At 42.9% G+C, this 16873-nt stretch overlaps 1 protein-coding gene across 2 annotated transcripts in view; it reads left to right on the top strand.

The window, feature by feature from the left end:
• Window positions 1–16873, top strand: part of dync2h1 (dynein cytoplasmic 2 heavy chain 1) — a 57557-nt gene that overhangs the window by 15334 nt on the left and 25350 nt on the right. For both annotated transcript variants that reach the window (XM_085916467.1, XM_085916468.1), the window contains exons 35-61: window positions 61–266; window positions 1909–2091; window positions 2349–2531; window positions 2763–2986; window positions 3133–3248; window positions 4193–4392; window positions 4507–4638; window positions 4754–4886; window positions 4959–5166; window positions 5249–5378; window positions 6284–6439; window positions 6631–6890; window positions 6988–7234; window positions 7677–7828; window positions 7964–8108; window positions 12189–12291; window positions 12498–12662; window positions 12878–13002; window positions 13308–13556; window positions 13658–13766; window positions 13856–13969; window positions 14422–14564; window positions 14694–14766; window positions 15281–15441; window positions 15577–15714; window positions 16424–16537; window positions 16626–16786. In XM_085916467.1, coding sequence (XP_085772593.1) covers window positions 61–266; window positions 1909–2091; window positions 2349–2531; window positions 2763–2986; window positions 3133–3248; window positions 4193–4392; window positions 4507–4638; window positions 4754–4886; window positions 4959–5166; window positions 5249–5378; window positions 6284–6439; window positions 6631–6890; window positions 6988–7234; window positions 7677–7828; window positions 7964–8108; window positions 12189–12291; window positions 12498–12662; window positions 12878–13002; window positions 13308–13556; window positions 13658–13766; window positions 13856–13969; window positions 14422–14564; window positions 14694–14766; window positions 15281–15441; window positions 15577–15714; window positions 16424–16537; window positions 16626–16786 — 4330 coding nt within the window. The remainder of the gene's footprint in view (window positions 1–60; window positions 267–1908; window positions 2092–2348; window positions 2532–2762; window positions 2987–3132; window positions 3249–4192; window positions 4393–4506; window positions 4639–4753; window positions 4887–4958; window positions 5167–5248; window positions 5379–6283; window positions 6440–6630; window positions 6891–6987; window positions 7235–7676; window positions 7829–7963; window positions 8109–12188; window positions 12292–12497; window positions 12663–12877; window positions 13003–13307; window positions 13557–13657; window positions 13767–13855; window positions 13970–14421; window positions 14565–14693; window positions 14767–15280; window positions 15442–15576; window positions 15715–16423; window positions 16538–16625; window positions 16787–16873) is intronic.

Raw genomic sequence — 16873 nt, 5'->3', positions numbered from 1 at the left:
ATTTCATGTAATATCACATTTCACCCATGCATTGGTCCATATAATAATGTCCCTGCACAGATACTGGCATTCTGCAGTTGAAGTTGAAGGCCTTGATTCTGGACATAATCCACAACATCAGTGTGGTGAAGCATCTGAAGCAAGCTGGAGTCAGCGACCTTGAGGCCTGGGCCTGGCAGAAGCAACTTCGTTTTTACATGGGAGCTGATAAATGCTGTTACATTAATATGGTGGATGCACAGTTCAGCTACACCTATGAGTACCAGGTGGGTACTGCAACTCCTATATTTTTGGTCTTTTGCAACAATCCACCTCCTGCACAGATTCAAGGAAAGGCTATGCGTTGAGCATGACCTTGTGATAATTATTGAGGAGGACATTTGCAAGGAACCTTTCCATAACATTGGCACACACTTAAGTCCAATAACGTGTGTCACCAATAATCAGTCCTAAAAATATGAAAATTGGAAAAACTGGACAGAATCTTAATGGGAAGATGAAGCTGGTGCTTTAATTCACAAATGCCCGTGCGTGAGAACATTGACTCAGGTTGAAGTCATTTGTCAGACATCAAATTTGTGTATATAACTTTCTAGCCAGGTAAATGCCTCATCTCATGCCATTCAATAGACTCATAGTCCTCTACTAACCCTGCCCTCATTTGATTCAAGACCAAAATGTAAACCTGACTCCACATTCTATATATGCCTGACTTACAAGATTCTCAGATGTTAATTAAAAATAAAAACTATTTTGGAGCCAAATGTAATGTGTGCTTTCACATTTCTAGGTCTCACCACTAAATTTAATTGAAATAAAAAAAATATATAGAAAACAACAGAGATGAAAACATTATATAATAATGTATTAAAATTTAATTGAAAACTATCTGTATACCGTATTTTTCGGACAATAAAGCGCACCGGACTATAAGGCGCACCTTCAATGAATGGCCCATTTTAAAACTCTGTCCTTATATAAGGTGCACCGGACTATAAGGCGCACCATTAATGCATCATGTCAGATTTTTAATCCAAATCAAATCATTCTCCATTTTATCTTTTTATTTTAACTTCAGATGCAACAAATTACTTTATATTCACAAAATAATGACCCATAGTCTTTTTGATTCATGATTCGTAGTCTTCAGCGGGCCACTTATGATTGATTTCATGACATAATGCCAGTTTGAATTTAGGAATTTGGTCCATATATAAGGCGCACCGGACTATAAGGCGCACCGGCGGCTTTTAAGAAAATATTTGGTTTTTAGGTGCGCCTTATCGTCCGGAAAATACGGTAGTTTTAAACACTACATCAAGCTATATTAAGATAAACTAATGTAAACTGTCACTCAAAGCATTGCATAATGGAGCAGAATTATCCCTTATCATGCACTTTTTGTGTCTGGCACTCATGACTTCTGTTCAATGAAAAGAGTATAGCATCAAGTTTATTGCTTGGTCTTGTTTAAAAATATATATAAATTTGGAAATATATGTTTTAATTGGACAGTGATGTGTCTACCTGTATTCATCCATACTCATCATCTCAGTTTACAGCATCTAGTAAGGTGTCTGTGATTTTGCAAAATGAAATAAGACACAATTTGGGGAACTTTTGAGGTGAAGATTTCATAATGTCCAAGGAATATAGTACTACCATTTGGGGGAGCTGTTTATTTAACAATGGGTGAAGATAAAATCACATTGTGTTCATTTGAAAAGACATTAAAAGCATCTGTCATTTTGTTTTGCTGGTCAGTCAGTTGTTTTGAGAAAGCGTATCTCTTCATCAGCCACCTTCTTTTTCTCTGTTCGCATCGTATCATTCTACTGTCATCCTCATGAGCTTTTTTTCCTCTCAATTCCCTCTCCATTTTCCCACTCTTTCTTTGTTGTGTTGCAGGGAAATGCGGCAAAGCTGGTTCACACTCCACTGACTGATAAATGCTACTTGACTCTGACTCAGGCCATGAAGATGGGGCTCGGGGGGAACCCCTACGGGCCAGCTGGAACAGGCAAGACCGAGTCAGTCAAAGCCCTGGGTGGGTTGTTTGGGCGCCAGGTTTTGGTGTTCAATTGTGATGAGGTAAAAATTTGGTCTATATATTAGTATATACGAGAAAGACATGATTACTAGTCTGTGATAGATGTCTGTTATTCACCAAGGTAAACATCATTGGATAACTTCAAGGATATCTTCAAGGATTGATGTATTGTCTATAGATGAATAGATTATGTTTGCCTTTAATCTTTGTCATATCACAATATTGATATTCATAAATATGCGAGTTCAAAAGGAAGAGCAAATGAAAGTCTCATTTCCCATGTTGTCTTTTTACCCAGGGTATTGATGTGAAATCAATGGGGCGCATTTTTGTGGGCTTGGTGAAGTGTGGCGCATGGGGTTGCTTTGACGAGTTCAATCGTTTGGAGGAGGCAGTGCTATCTGCAGTTTCTATGCAGATTCAAGCCATTCAAGACTCCCTGAAACATCACAAGCGCACATGCGAACTGATGGGGAGGGAGGTCAGTGAATAAGAACTGATGCAATACCATTTAGTTTTGCAAGTACAGATGCCAAGTTTTTGTCTCAATGTTCTCAGATGATTCAATTCATCTTACTTCAGTGGCTATTTACACATGTACAGTACCTATCAACTACAACATTTATCAATCTACAAAATAATTTAAACGACCAAGGAATGTATATGTATGTGTGTACTGTACATTATGTATGTATTTTATTTTTTATCTAAGGTTGAATTAAATCCAAACTCTGGAGTGTTCATCACGCTGAATCCAGCAGGAAAAGGTTACGGAGGCAGACAGAAACTTCCAGACAACCTTAAGCAACTATTCAGGCCCGTGGCCATGAGCCGGCCTGACAATGAACTTATTGCTGAAGTCATTTTGTACTCTGAGGGCTTCAAAAACGGAGAAATACTGGGGCGCAAACTGGTTGCCATCTTTAACCTGGCCAGGTAAGTTGTGTTTTAAAAACCTTGGAACAGCAATGATTTCCATTGCAGTGTATTGATTATGTGGAAAAGTTATCTTCACACTTGGACCACCAGCCCTGGAATCAATGGAGAACGGTTAGGCAAGCTTCTTTTCTTTTTGTGTCTAGGGAGCTTTTGACCCCGCAACAGCACTACGATTGGGGTTTGCGTGCTTTGAAGACAGTGCTGAAGGCCTGTGGTAGTTTGCTGCAGCAACAGAGGAAGAGTCATGACAAGGACAAAAGTGAGACCCTCTATGAATACTTTTCATATTTTTAGCATTGCAAAACATCTGTACTAAAACTAGCAGGGCCACCTATTTGGTCACCTCGAGTCATAATTATTGCAATAAAAGCGTCAATATCAAGCAGCTAAAACCATTCGGGCTTGACTGATATTGATATTTTATCCTGCTGCCAGTTCCGATTCGGCAATTAAAAAATAGAATGAACCAAACTAAAGGCAGAACTTTAAATCATTATTACTTTGTCCAAAAATACCTTTCTTACATTATCAAAATGTCAATTAATTATTTGTTAATTAATGGGTGCTTGGACCACACAGAGGAGCCAAATTTACTTCTTGGAAAAGCAATACATTACTTTAATGAACCACATTTGGGGCTGTGCAACTTTTTTATAACCTTAGGCTGTAATTTGTCTTTGCTTTGCTACTGTGTACTGTTTCTAACTTTTGTTTGTGCCACTTTCATCCTCTCTTTCTCTGTCTTCTTCCTCTCACTCCTTCTGTCTCTCTCCCTCTTAAGTCTCAATTCCATGTGGTCTGTCACCCACCCTTTATCTGCTCTACACACTCATGTTCACACGTATACACACGCGCACGAACGCCCCCCCCCCCCCACACACACACACACACACAATGGCCAATGGGTCCCAAGGTTCTTTGAGGTTTTTTCTCAATGCGTAGTCCATTCAAGTACTATATTGTACTGTGCTCTGAATGAAACACACTTGGGTAGGAAATGTTTGCAACTTGCATTGAGTCGTGCAATCTCTGAAAACATGCCACTCACACAACAAAAACAGCAAGTCACATTTTTAAATGGCATGGTGAATTGTTTTTTGTAATTTTCTTATTTTTAATGCTCGCCACAGAAATGTATTTATTTCACAGTTTAAGTCAAATGATTGTGTTTTTATTTGTTTCCCTTCTATTGTATGTGTGCAGTTCAAGAGATCAATCTGGTGGTCCAGGCATTGCGACTTAACACCTTGTCCAAGTTGACGTTTGCTGATGGCTCACGATTTGATGCCTTGCTCAGAGACGTTTTCTCTGGGGTCAGTTTCACTGATGTTGAGGACCTGATCCTTACTGAGGCCCTGGAACAGGTCTACAAAGAAAATCGATTAGAGCCCATACCCGCTCAGGTGTGTGTGTGTGTCCTTCCGTGTAAACATTCTTCCTCATACCCTTTTGAAAACTCCTGCAAACTATCACCTTGGTGACCAGATAATGATTTTTGTGTGTGTTTGTGTGCGTAGCTCAAAAAGGTATTGGAGCTGAATGAGCAGCTGAGACAACGCATGGGTGTCGTGATCGTAGGGCCCAGTGGAGCGGGCAAGTCTACTCTGTGGAGGATGCTTCGGGCTGCTCTTAATAAGACAGGCAGAGTGGTAAGTGATTAATACTCTTCTTTCTTACTTTTAAACCCACCAGTTCCATCCCGTTATTGACTTACCTTGTTCTGGAGAGAAAATTGACACATTTGTGTATTTTGTTATGTTGTAGGTAAAGCTGTACACAATGAACCCTAAAGCAATGCCCAAACAGCAGCTTCTGGGACATATTGACATGGACACCAGAGAGTGGACTGATGGCGTTCTGACGCATAGCGCTAGAAATGTGGTTAAAGAATCACAGGGTGAGAAATGTGGTTGGTTGTGCATTGCATTTGTTTTTATTTTATGTTTATTCACATTTAATTTCCTCCCAGATGTAAGCTCCTGGATTGTGTGTGATGGTGACATTGATCCAGAGTGGATTGAGAGTTTGAACTCTGTGCTCGATGATAATCGACTTTTAACAATGCCAAGTGGAGAACGTATCCAGTTCGGACCAAATGTCAATTTCCTGTTTGAGACCCACGACCTCAGCTGTGCCTCCCCAGCCACAATATCTCGCATGGGCATGATCTTTCTAAGGTCAGCATTGTTGAACAATGTGTGTTTATTTGCAATTTATTCCATTATTTCCCTTGTTCCAACATCCCCTTTCATTTTTAAGTGATGAGGATATTGATGTGGGCGCCTTGCTGAAATCGTGGTTGTGGAATCAGCCTGAGCAGTGTCGCTCTAATTTAGAAAACTGGCTAGGAGATTACTTCCAAAGCGGTCTCAACTGGGTCCTCAAACAGGTAACTTTTGCCCTCCTTATGCAGTTAGTATTCACCTGACGTATCATTGGGGACACCTCCACAATCGAATGACTTCCAGGCCCTTGTGAATACATATAAGCACCTCTCAATATTTCGGATTACGGTTCCACACCATTATAAAGTACAACCGCATATTGCGACATTCACCTCTCGGGTCAAAAGGGAACATTATCAACGGTACCTAATGAGTGTCAGTCCACATCTTGATCCATCCATCCATTTTCCGAAGCGCTTGTCCCCACGGGGGTCGCGAGCGTGCTAGACCCTATCCCAGCGGTCATCGGGTAGTAGGCGGGGGACACCCTGAACTGGTTGCCAGCCAACCAGATCTTGATCTTAATGCAAATTTAATAATTGAATGTCAATTTGCCTTTGATGCCTAATGGTGTAATCAGGTGACCATCAATAGTTTAAAATTGCACTGTGTGGAATTAAAATTTTGGTGAGAGTTTTAAACCAATTACACAATTTATCAGTCTCCATTTTAATTGAGTTCCAAATATATTCAAATGTGTGGAATGTGTTTGTAAAAAACTATTATGAATAATAAATCAGAAGAATAAGTGAACTGACTCAACAATTTACTTGATGGATGAGGGACTAAAATAAAACGCATGAACAAACCTGTTTATATTACCTTTCAAAATTAATTTCTTATAGAAATGATTGCTCAATTATTATTTTTTTTAATGATGTGATAATGTAAATAGTTATTTGAGTATGTAGCTATTTATAGTTCCTTGTATGATTCTTTTAGCATGCTATTAGCTGTAAAATGCTAAATACATTCAGGAAATTATATTGAAAGCACTTTAATTTCATCTGGGAAAAAATGTGCAAATTTATGGGGTAAACTGTTCTTTTTCTCTTTTCCCCTCCTTAAGAATGACTTTGTGGTCGAGACCAGTCTCGTGGGCACTGTACTCAACGGTCTGTCACACCTTAGTGCTGTGACAATGCGTGGTCAGTTCATCATTGGTCTTCTCAGAGGCTTGGGAGGAAACCTCAACCTCAAAACAAGACAAGAGTTTGCCAAAGAGGTGAGCACATATATGTTTTACAGATTTTGAGAAGCCAATTTTTTTTTTTATACAAGTACACTGGCAATGCTATTTAGATATGGTGCTTGCATTTACAATCTATCTAATAAAGTGATGTCATTGTACATATTTGTTGTCGCCTGTAAGCATAAAATTGAGGATGCATAAACATGTTTGCTGCCATTTTTTAGTTGCTGAGCTGGGCCAATGAAACCCCACCAAACATCAGAAAGCCACTCGATACCTACTATGACCCGGGCAGCGGCCATCTTGCAGCTTATACATTGCAGCGGCCTGACAATCTCAGGCTGGAGCAGCTCGCTCATTCAAATTCACTGCCTGTTATTGAGACTCCAGACATACAGAGGGCACTTCACTGCTTCTCCCCCTGGCTCACTGCTCAACACAGACAACCCTTCATGGTGGTGGGACCAGAGGGCTGCGGGAAGGGGTAACTTCACACGGACGTGGAAAATTCATAGACTGTACAAAGTCAGCTTTTCAAATACTAAATAAACAAGTCTTAAAAATGTTTTCTTAACATCTAGAATGCTCCTGCGCTTTGCTTTCTCTCGGCTACGTTCCACCCAAGTGGCAGTGGTCCACTGCAGTGCCCAGACTTCATCTCGCCATGTCCTTCAAAAGCTCAGTCAGACCTGCTTGTTGCTCAGCTCCAACACTGGTCGAGTCTTCAGACCCAAGGACTGTGAGAACTTGATTCTCTACCTAAAAGACATCAATTTACCCAAACCCGACAAGTGGGGAACAAGCAACCTCACAGCTTTCCTGCAACAGGTAGAACATTTGCATAAAGAATAAGTCCTACTGAATATCAAGAATGAACAAACTATTTGAAATGTACTCTCTTTAAATCAGTAATATGTACGTATTACCCTTGAAAGTGTGAACTATCGAAGCAATACGTGACGATTATTTAAATGAAATGGTTAAAGGGGTGGTAAATTATTTAGAAGGCAAATGTTTTTATCACACATCAGCAGTTGGACTGCTGAAGGCAATAACAGTAATTCGCTGTGATTGAAGTTCCCAAAAAATCCCCAAGAAACAAAACGTTTTTATAACAAGTTATTGAATGACAAACAGCATCTATAATGTATGCATTGATTCATATGAACTTTGAAATAATTGGTTTGCTCTTTAAAATGTCATTAATCATTAATGACAATTTCCAATAAATTAGTGTTCTAACTGTTTTATCCCACTCTTCCCTCTCAAGGTGTTGACATATAAAGGGTTCTATGATGAAAATCTGGAGTGGGTCAGCCTGGAGAACATTCAGGTGGTGGCCTCAATGTCAACAAGTGGTGCTGTTGGGAGCCATTTGCTAACATCTCGCTTTTCATCGATAGTTCGCATCTGCACCATAGAGTAAGTGCAGCGGCAATTGCACCTTCTTTATTATTATTTTCCCACCATCAACCTCCTCACTATAAACTGTGCTATTCCTGTTTACTACTCTCCATTCTTGTCTACTCTCGGTCTCCATCTGCTTTGGTGCCTCAGCTATCCAGACCGGGAGCAGCTGCAGACTATCTACTCAGCGTACCTGCAGCCAATTCTCCAACACAGCTTGGGTAGCCAAGCATCCTGGGCCAGCACAGGCAAAACACACCAGCTGGCTGGTTCGCTGGTGCAACTCTATGAGCAGGTACTGAATTGGATTGGACATTCATGTCAGCATCTATATTTGTGGCCAGACTCTTTCTGCAAATACTGAAAGCATAATCTCTAATTAGTACAAACTGAATTATAGGTTTACATTGTTAGAGATGTTCTGACTCTAACTTATTTTGCAAGAACCATACGGGAGACAGTATGCCCTTCTAACACTTGCAAGTGGAGAGTTTGTTCGTTACTGTAGGTACAGTTGGATTCATGCAAGAGAGTATTTATTGAGAGAAGAAGGGTGGGGGTGAGAGTGGCCAAGGTGGGGGTGACATCTGGCCTGTTTGGTGGTCACGTCAGCAACTGGTCAATCAGTGCAGAGGGTCCCGGTTTATTGTTTTACGAGGTCGTGGAAATAAAACCTAGTGGAGCATCTAAACAAGGATGTTTCCACACCATTTGGAAAGTCTCAACAACTGAATGGTTAAACTTTTCAGGGTCAAGGAAAGGTAAAAGGTTCAAACAAAGTTTATCATTCTAGTCTACATCCCAACATAATCATACGATCAAGATAGTTTATAAACCCTAACATACATCATTTAAAATAGGAAAAAAAGACGAATAATTGCACTGAAACATCATTTGCTGATGTTCTACAGCAGGAAAATAATTGTGGGTTCCCTTGTATAAATACTTCCCCTATCTCCCTCTTGTGTTATGTTAGAAAAATGTAATCATAAAGGTTAACTAGGGCTGTTAACAAAAGACAATTCGATATGATTCCCGATACATGGGGTACAATATGATTCTTGGTTGTCCATCCATCCATCCATCCATCCATCCATCCATCCATCCATCCATCCATCCATCCATCCATCCATCCATCCATCCATCCATCCATCCATCCATCCATCCATCCATCCAATCTTCTTCCGCTTATCCGGGGTCGGGTCGCGGGGGCAGCAGCTTTAGGAGGGAGTCCCAGACTTCCCTCTCCCCAGCCACTTCATCCAGCTCATCCCATAGCTCGTGACCATAGGTGAGGGTAGGAGCATAGATCGACCGGTAAATCGAGAGCTTTGCCTTTTGGCTCAGCTCTTGCTTCACCACGACAGACCGGTACAGAGTCTGCATTACTGCCGATGCTGCACCGATCTGCCTGTCGATCTCGCGCTCCTTCCTGCCCTCACTCGTGAACAAGACCCCAAGATACTTGAACTCCTCCACTTGGAGCAGGATCTCATTCCCGATCCGGAGAGGGCATTCCACCCTTTTCCGACCGAGGACCATGGACTCGGATTTGGAGGTGCTGACCCTCATCCCAACTGCTTCACACTCGGCTGGGAACCGCTCCAGTGAGAGCTAGATCACAGCCTGAAGAAGCCAACAGCACCACGTCATCTGCAAAAAGCAGAGACGCGATGCTGAGGTCCCCAAACCGGACCCCCTCAACGCCTCGGCTGCGCCTAGAAATTCTGTCCATAAAAATTATGAACAGAATCGGTGACAAAGAACAGCCTTGGCAGAGTCCAACCCTCACTGGGAACGAATCTGACTTACTGCCGGAAATGCGGCCTAAACTCTGGCATTGGTGATACAGGGACCGAACCGCCCTTATCAGTTGGCTCGGCACCCCGTACTCCCGAAGCACCCTCCACAGAACCCCCCAAGGGACACGGTCGAACGCCCTCTCCAAGTCCACAAAACACATTTGGACTGGTTGGGCAAACTCCCATGCACCCTTGAGGATCCTGCCGAGGGTGTAGAGCTGGTCCACTGTTCCACGGCCAGGACGAAAGCCACACTGTTCCTCCTGAATCCAAGGTTCGACCTCTCGACGGCCCCTCCTATCCAGCACCTCTAAATAGACCTTACCAGGGAGGCTGAGGAGTGTGATTCCCCTGTAATTGGAACACACCCTCCGGTCCCCCTTCTTAAAGAGGGGAACCACCACCCCAGTCTGCCAATCCAGAGGCACCGTCCCCGATGTCCACGCAATGCTGTAGAGACGTGTCAGCCATGACAGCCCCACAACATCCAGAGCTTTTAAGAACTCCGGGCGGATCTCATCCACCCCCAGGGCCCTGCCACCGAGGAGTTTTTTAACTACCTCAGTGACTTCGATCCCAGAGATTGGAGAGTCCGCCTCAGAGTCTCCAGGCCCTGCTTCCACAATGGAAGGCGTGTCGGTGGAATTGAGGAGGTCTTCGAAGTATTCTCCCCACTGACTCACGACGTCCCAAGTCGAGGTCAGCAGCACGCCATCTCCACTGTAAACAGTGTTGACCGTGCACTGCTTCCCCCTCCTGAGACGCCGGATGGTGGACCAGAATTTCCTCGAAGCCGTCCGGAAGTCATTCTCCATGGCCTCGCCAAACTCCTCCCACGCCCGAGTTTTTGCCTCAGCAACCGCCGAAGCCACGTTCCGCTTGGCCATCCGGTACTTGTCAGCTGCCTCCGGAGTCCCGCAGGCCAAAATGGCCCTGATAGGACTCCTTCTTCAGCTTGACGGCATCCCTTACCGCCGGTGTCCACCAGCGGGTTCGGGGACTGCCGCCACGACAGGCACCAACGACCTTACGGCCACAGCTCTGGTCGGCTGCCTCAACAATGGAGGCACGGAACATGGGCCACTCGGACTCAATGTCATCCCGCCTCCCCCGGGACGTGGGAAAAGCTCTGCCGGAGGTGGGAGTTGAAGCTCTTCCTGACATGGGATTCTGCCAGGCGTTCCCAGCAGACCCTCACAGAGCGTTTGGGTCTGCCAGGTCGGACCAGCAACTTCCCCCACCATCGGAACCAACCCACCACCAGGTGGTGATCAGTTGACAGCTCCGCCCCTCTCTTCACCCGAGTGTCCAAAACATGCGGCCGGAAATCCGACGACACGACAACAAAGTCGATCATCGAACCGCGGCCTAGGGTGTCCTGGTGCTAAGTGCACACGTTTGAACATGGTGTTCATTTTAGAAAATCCGTGTCGAGCACAGAAATCCAACAATTGAACACCGCTCGGGTACAGATATGGAGGGGGGGGGGGGCGTTCATCCCAGTCATGCACCTTCCAGATCTCACTGTCATTGCCCACGTGAGCATTGAAGTCACCCAGCAGAACAATGGAGTCCCCAGAAGGAACGCTCTCCAGCACTTCCTTCAGGGACTCCAAGAAGGGTGGGTACTCTGAGCTGCCGTTTGGTGCATCGACACAAACAGCAGTCAGGACCGTCCCCCCACCCTTAGGCGGAGGGAGGCTACCCTCTCGTTCACCGGGGTGAACCCCAATGTGCAGGCGCCCAGCCGGGGGGCAATAAGTATGCCCACACCTGCTCTACGCCTCTCACCGTGGGCAATTCCTGAGTGGAAGAGAGTCCAGCCCCTCTCAATAGGGCTTGTACCAGAGCCCAAACTATGTGTGGAGGCAAGTCCGACTATATCTAGTCGGAACTTTTCTGCCTCACACACCAGCTCGGGCTCCTTTCCATCCAGCCCAGCTCACTTTGCACCTGACCCGTTTGGCCCCTCTCACAGGTGGTGAGCCCATGGGAAGGGGGACCCACGTTTTCTGTTCGGGCTATGCCCGACCGGGCCCCATAGGCCCGACCACCAGGTGCTCCTCCAGGCCTGGCTCAAGAGGGGGGGCCCGGTGACCTGCGTCCGGGCGAGGGAAAACTGGGTCCATATATTTTATTCATCATAAGGGGTCTTCTGAGCCGTGCTTTGTCTGGCCCCTCACTTAGGACCCTTTTGCCATGGGTGACCCTACCAGGGGCATGAAGCGCCAGACAATATGGCTCCTAGGATCATAAGGGCACGCAAACACCTCCACCACGATAAAGTGACGACTCACGGAGAGGGATTCTCGGTTGTAATAAGTGTCACAGATCAGTTTGGTTGGTCTCAGTGGGATTACGATTCGATATCGAATGGGGACATAAGGTTCTATCTTTTGTAGTTTTTATTAATATACAACGATATGTAAAAATGCTTCACAGACCAAATGATCAAATTTCATTGAATTAAAAGAGACATCAAATTATTAGCAACATCAAATCGATTTAGATCAGCTCTCCGTCCTACTGCACGATGTTAATATCCAAAACGACAACTGTTTGATTCCTAACAGGTGAAAGCCAAGTTTACAGTGGATGACCATCGTCACTACCTTTTTACCCCGTGTGTCCTGACAGAATGGGTTCTCAGCTTATTACGATATGACCTCACTGCAGGTAACCTAATCCATTCTCATTTTGTAATGGAGCTATTGTAGCTTTGTGAAATAAAGTAAAATAAATTATTATTATTATTATTATTATTTTTAAACAATATTATATATATATATATATATATATATATATATATATATATATATATATATATATATATATATATAATTAATATTGTATTTATTTATTTATTTATTTATTTTTCCAAGCTCAATCAGATGTGACCGACAGTGTGTTGGTGGTGGTAGCACACGAGGCAAGAAGGCTTTTCAGAGACCGGCTTGTTTCTTCCAGAGATCTCAATACCTTTGATAACATCCTCTCCTCCATCATCCGCGGGGACTGGAGCTCTGATGCTCTTGAAAACATGACTGGTAAGGAATCTCTTTCTGTCGTTCCTGTTCCTCATTTCTTACTTACATAAAACACACAATTTTATGCTCAGATGGGGAAATCCTTCTAAAAAAATGGACTCTTGAGGAATTAAAAGAAAAATGTATCCCTTCTACACATACAGTCATTATTTTTTATTAATTATTCACCCTTTACATTTGTCTACTGACAAGTTTTTTTTTCTCCCCATGCGCAGATGGTTTTTATGTAACGTGGGGAGTCTCTGAGGGGGTTTTAATGACTCCAGGCCAGTCTTTGCCTCCGCATGGTAAACAACTGGGACGTCTGCATTCTTCTGACCTTAAGCAAGTCATTCAGAAGGTATACAACAATATGTTGGATTGTTTGCTTTGATTTCAAAGGAAACCTTTCCAGCAGCTTTCTGCTGGGTGCGATTTGAACTCACCTGTAAAATCATCCCCTCACATTTTTTTCATTTCAAAGCATTTTACTTACTGTTGAACATGTAATATTTTGAGAGTGACTGATTGTCATTTTATTGAGTATTGTGTTTTTTTTTTTTTTTTGGTTTGGTCATCTGAGTTTTATTGTGTCCGTCAGTGTACATATGTGTTGGAAAATAATTGTGACTGTGCACCTTTTCCCCGTGTTTGTTTCCTCTTTAGGGTCTAGTGCTGTACAGTCGTGATAACAGAGAGCTGGACCTCCTCCTTTTCTGGGAAGTGTGTGATTTTGTGTCCAGGCTTGATCGCGTGCTGAGCCGGCCAGGTGGCTCTCTGCTCCTGGCTGGTCGGAGTGGCGTCGGGCGGCACACAGCTACATTCCTGGTGTCGCACATGCATGGGTACTCTCTGTTTACCCCAAAGATCTCTCGTGGTTATTCTCTGAAGCATTTTAAGAATGATCTCAAGACGGTAAGTGGTGTTTACATTCGACATTTTGTCATTCTAGTTACTGTGTCGTGTACTGCAAAATTTGTGTGCACTCTTTGAGCTTCACACATTAATGTGTCCAGGTGATGCAGTTGGCCGGACTAGATGGGCAGCAGGTTGTCTTCCTGTTGGAGGACTATCAGTTTGTCCATTCTGCCTTCCTAGAGATGGTCAACAGCCTGCTCTCTTCTGGTATGTCATTTCATAATAAATGACCCAACGTGGACAAGTTTTCAAAATTTTGAATTTCAATTTACCATCTGTCCTGAATGTGTTTTAAGGTGAGGTTCCTGGATTATACACCCCAGAAGAACTGGAGCCTCTTCTCTCTTCCCTCAAAGACTCGGCTTCCCAGGATGGATTTACTGGACCTCTATACAACTACTTCTCCTTCAGTTAGTATGCTGCATTTTTCTGTCATTAGTTTGGACTCCCTGTGTGGTAAATGTAATCATCTTTTCTCTCTACTGTGTATATACAGTATATACCTCTTGTTCAGACTATCTGGCAGTTTTTTTCTGTCGTTGTTCGTTATTTGTCTCCAGCACTTGTTTTCCCTTATAGAGCAATGTACGTACCATTGAAACGCTGCAGGGTCACTAAGGTTGAATCAGTAGTCTGATAATTTATTCCATAGCTTAATGTTCAAGTCAAACCACTAAAAAGCCTCCTGACAGCTCATTATTCAGGTCTGCCAGATACTAATTATATTTATATGGACAATATTACGAGCATCAAGAAACAAATACCCTACATATTGTCACTTGTGATCTCAATTTTGTGAGGAAATGCTTTTATGGTAATATTATATTCCTCTGCTCATCTTTCTGTGTCACATCTTCTTCAGGAATTCAGCAGAATCTTCACATTGTGCTAATCATGGACTGTTCAAACCCCAACTTCACCATCAGCTGTGAGAGTAATCCAGCTTTTTACCGCAAGTGTTCTGTTCAGTGGATGGAAGGATGGTCTGAAAGTAGTATGAAGAAGGTCAGAAGCTTTGGGGTATTTTTTAAGAACATTTCTAAATGGGTTGAATAAATATACCATGCATTTATTTATAAGCAATTATTATTATGCATTGAGTGCATGGGTTTGCATAAAATTGTGTTTTGTCAGATTCCCGAGCTGTTACTTGCAAAGGCAAACAGTGAGGATGAGAAGAATGAAGGTAACAAGAAATCAAGAAAAGGTAGGAATACCGTTTAACTTTTCCTTTTGGTTCCTTTTTACATACAGCAACAAATCTTGAAACATTGGAGGAACCACTGACTCCAATGAAGACGAAAAAAAAAGTAGGGTTGTTTGTTGATCTTCAGAAAGCATTGGATACATCAGTCCTTATTTATTGATCAGCAAATTACAACACTATTAGATTTAGGGATATAAGATTTAATCGGTGCAGTGGTTACATAAAGAAAAGGCAGCAGTTTATATAGTTGAGTTAGTTCAACTTCACTTGCTTGCAAATTGTGGGGTGCGTAACCAAAGGGGCAGTAATGAGACCAAACTTGTTCATCCTGTATACAATTTTGTGAATACGTTAACATACCCAAACATTAGCCGTAGAGTATATAGAGTGGTGAATGCTTTGTGCTCATCCACAACTATATATATATATTTCATGTTTTTACTATTCCATTAGTGCATGAATCAGAATCATTCTTTCCTCTATTGTTACGTTATGTGTTATAACATGTGGTCAGAATCTGGACAGGAAGATGTGAGCCGTTTGTTCCTGATGGTCCATGAGTCATGTCGAGAACATGGTGCTACACCCAGCCAGTATATGGCCTTTCTACACCTTTACAATGCAATTTATAGCAGGAAGCAGATGCAGCTCACAACGAGACAACAGCATCTGCAGGTAATGAATGCGATGTAGCTATAAACTTGTTTAGCTTTACAGTCACGAGAAAAGTGTTACTTATTTTCTCTTGCTATTATTTACGCGAGATGAGTCAATATGAAAAGCAGAAATGACCTCAACTTTTGTTTGCAGGCTGGTGTGTCTAAACTTAATGAAGCCAAGGCACTGGTTGATGAGTTGAAGAGGCGGGCTGCAGAGCAGAGTGTGCTGCTGAAGACTAAACAGCAGGAGGCTGATTCCGCCCTGCAGGAAATCACCACATCCATGCAGGTAAATGATTTGATTGGATTGGTATTGTCATTTGAAAATTGTACGCAGACTGTCAGGCAGGATGGGTGTCTTAGGGGAACATGTCTTTCATTGTCCTTTATGAGTTGTAACGCGTCTTCTCCTTTGCATATTTCTTGCATTTCCCAGCGGTGTTACTTATTCCCAGCTGTGAAGAACATGGTCACTGAGCTAAAATGCACTTTTATTTGTTTCACTCCATCTGTTATACTCTCTCTGTAGATATCCAGAATTCTGAATAGGATTATTTCTTTCGAGGAATGACGATTAATGAAGACTGAATGAGCAAGCGTCAGTAGTTTGATCCCGGTTGGCTGGTAGCAGATCATAATAGTTGGTGAAAGGGATAAATTACTAGAACCATTTTTAAGGCCAATGATTATTTTCTTTTTATAAAGGTTTAACCAAGATGGAAGCATGAATTAAGCATGGTCTTGTGCAAGGATTTTTTGGGGGGTTGAGAACAGAAAAGGAGACTTTCAAATCAGCTGGGTAGGAAGACAGTGTGATCATTGAAAAGGTTAGCCTGGACAAGGGTGCGTTCCCATTTCCGACAGTTTTCATGTTATTTTCCTTCGTCCGACATTTAAAATTGGTTGTTATATAGAAATCATTCAAATTTCAGTGTGTGGCCAGCCTGTCACAACAAAATGCCTTCTTAATCTACCAAAAATAAATGTTGGCCCTCCAGAATGCAAGTGACCAGAAGGCAGAGATGGAAAAGCTTCAAGCAAGGATGGCTCAAGAAGTGTCCAAGATAGAAGAGCGGAAAGGCAACATTGAAGATGAGCTGAAGGAAGTAAAGGTAGGATGTCTGGTTGATTTGTCAAGAGCTAACCTCCACAATAGCTTGGGCACATTCACATACATGAATTTTATTTCTTTCCTTTAAGCCTTTGGTAGATGAGGCGAAGCAAGCAGTGGGAAACATCAAGCCTGAAGCTCTGTCTGAGATCCGCTCTCTCCGCATGCCACCTGATGTCATCAGGGACATCCTGGAGGGGGTCCTGAGACTGATGGGTACCTTCGACACCTCCTGGGTCAGCATGAAGAGGTGAGCTAAGGTAGCAAGAGCAAAAGCTTTAAGGATACACAGAGGTGACGCTAGAAATAAAATGACAGATTCAACGTTTGGGACTAA

The sequence above is a fragment of the Syngnathus leptorhynchus genome, chromosome 7 (assembly GCF_054491065.1).
Source record: "Syngnathus leptorhynchus isolate UIUO chromosome 7, UIUO_Slep, whole genome shotgun sequence".
Classification (NCBI taxonomy): domain Eukaryota; kingdom Metazoa; phylum Chordata; class Actinopteri; order Syngnathiformes; family Syngnathidae; genus Syngnathus; species Syngnathus leptorhynchus.
This window is presented reverse-complemented; position numbering and strand designations above follow the sequence as displayed.